The sequence below is a fragment of the Babylonia areolata genome, chromosome 5, assembly GCF_041734735.1.
Source record: "Babylonia areolata isolate BAREFJ2019XMU chromosome 5, ASM4173473v1, whole genome shotgun sequence".
Taxonomy (NCBI): domain Eukaryota; kingdom Metazoa; phylum Mollusca; class Gastropoda; order Neogastropoda; family Buccinidae; genus Babylonia; species Babylonia areolata.
Genome location: NC_134880.1, coordinates 8357237 through 8359736, shown reverse-complemented (window position 1 = coordinate 8359736; position 2500 = coordinate 8357237). Strand labels below are relative to the sequence as shown.

At 43.2% G+C, this 2500-nt stretch overlaps 1 protein-coding gene across 1 annotated transcript in view; it reads left to right on the top strand.

Annotated features, from left to right (window-relative positions):
- Positions 1 to 2500, top strand: part of LOC143282570 (dual oxidase 2-like) — an 89902-nt gene that overhangs the window by 62061 nt on the left and 25341 nt on the right. The window contains exon 23 of the mRNA XM_076588259.1: positions 237 to 330. Within this exon, the coding sequence (XP_076444374.1) occupies positions 237 to 330 (94 nt within the window). The remainder of the gene's footprint in view (positions 1 to 236; positions 331 to 2500) is intronic.

Below are 2500 nucleotides of genomic sequence, written 5' to 3'. Positions count from 1 at the left end.
CAACAACACTTCAAACCGACAACAACAACAACAACACTTCAAACCGACAACAACAACAACACTTCAAACCGACAACAACAACAACACTTCAAACCGACAACAACAACAACAACACTTCAAACCGACAACAACAACAACAACAGCTTGACGAGAACGCCAACAAAGAAAGACAATGAACCGTTGACTTCACTGCTACCGACGACGATGACAGTAACGATGGAAACGATGATACGCAGGCAGCGCCAAAGAGAAGGCCAAGATGCTCTTCGACATGTACGACATCAGGAACAAGGGCTACCTGTCCCGGGGAGACTTCAAGAAGATGATCAGGTCAGTGTCGGCACAGTGCTAACGCTTTCGGCCTCGGAAGCTTTTAATTTTCTGTCCTAATCCCACTTCCCCCATGCCCCCTCTCAACACACACCCTTCCTTCTTCTTCTTCTTCTTCTTCTTCTTCTTCTTCTTCTTCGTTTGTTGGCTGCAACTCCCTCGTTCACTCGCGGGTACACGAGTGGGCTTTTACGTGTATGACCGTTTTTTACCCTGCCATGTAGGCACCCATACTCCTTTTTCGGGGGTGTGCATGCTGGGTATGTTCTTGTTTTCCATAACCCACCGAACGCTGACATGGGTTACAGGATCTTTAACGTGCGTATTTGATCTTCTGCTTGCGTATACACAAGAAGGGGCTTCAGGAACAAGCAGGTCTCCACCCTTTACGCACCAGGCGACGTTACCGAGATTCGAACCCGGGACCCTCAGATTGAAAGTCCAACGCTTTAAAAACTCGGCTGTTGCGCCCGTCACACCTTTCCAATATTTATGTTTTTCTTTCTCCAATCACTGACACTCACCCTCTCCATTTTAACATTTTGTACTCTATCATTTCCACATTCTGTTCTCTCTCTCTCTCTTTCTCTCTCTTCTCTCTCTCTCTCTCTTTCTCTCTCTCTTTCTCTCTCTCTTTTCTCTCTCTCTTTCTCTCTCTTCTCTCTCTCTTTCTCTCTCTCTTCTCTTTCTCTATCTTTCTCTCTCTCTCTCTCTCTCTCTCTCTTCTCTCTCTCTCTGTCTTTCTCTCTCTCTCTTTCTCTCTCTCTCTATTTCTTTCTCTCTCTCTCTTTCTCTCTCTCTTTCTCTCTCTCTCTCTTTCTCTCTCTCTCTCTTTCTCTCTCTTCTCTCTCTCTCTATCTTTCTCTCTCTCTCTCTCTCTTTCTCTCTCTCTCTTTCTCTCTCTCTCTATCTTTCTCTCTCTCTTCTCTATCTTCTCTCTCTTTCTCTCTCTCTCTATCTTTCTCTCTCTCTCTCTCTCTCTCTCTCTTTCTCTCTCTCTCTCTTTCTCTCTCTCTCTCTCTTCTCTCTCTCTCTTCTCTCTCTCTCTTCTCTCTCTTCTCTCTCTATCTTTCTCTCTGTCTCTTTCTCTATCTTCTCTCTCTTTCTCTATCTCTCTATCTTTCTCTCTCTCTCTCTCTCTCTCTCTCTCTTTCTCTCTCTCTCTCCACTCCCACCACCCCTCCTTCCACCTGAACCGTCCCCTTAACAGTTGTTTCCCCTGCTTTTGATTTTCATAAATGATGATTTGTAAGTGATAATGATAAAAAATAATGATAATAGAAATGATGATGATAATGAAAAGAAGAAGAAGAAGAAGAAGAAGAAGAAGATTTATTTTCAGTCTGATATCATCATCATAGATGAACAGACTATAGATGAATAAACAACATCGGAAGCTTGGGAATCTGAGTTTGCGGTATTTCTCCTCCCCGCTCCCCGACTCCCTCCCCCCCCCCTCTCTCTCTCTCTCCCTCCTCCTTCTACTCTTCTGTGAGCGGTGGTCTGGATGCCAGTCATTCGGATGGAACAATAAACCGTGGTCCCGTGAGCAGCATGCACTTAGCGCACGTTAAAGAGCCCAAGGTAACACTATGTACTTTTGATTTTCCTGTGTGCTAGGTGAAGCGGTAGCATAAGCAGCACTGATGTGAAGTTGTGTACCTTGAACATGGAGGGACTTACCACTCTTTATTGTATGTCAATCCTTTGCTCTCTTCGCCTCATTATTCTTTCAATTCGAGTAAAAAAATAAATAAAAAAAAGCAACGAGGCAACCAAGTGTTTGTTCTGTTTTGTCCGTGTGTCTTAACCAGACAGTTGGTGTGGTCATTGTTTTTTGGGTTTTTTTGTTTTTTTTTATATAAAAAAAAGAGCACAATACCAAATGCGATGAATATTTATATTAGTTACATGAAATATGTGACATTTTCATGTCCCCCATGGGGTTTCCTGAAATAGACACATTTTGTCTTGTCTTGTCTTGTCTTGTCTTGTCTCGTATATTCTGTGTAGCATATTCAGGATTAAAACGCTGTGCCGGTCTGGAATAAAAGCTAATTTGTCTTTGCACAATTCTTCTGTCCTTGCTGCTGTGTGCACATGTCAGATGACTGGTGTAAGAACGAACCCGGAGGTTTCTTTTTTTGTTGAGGAAATGTCTGGGTTTGTT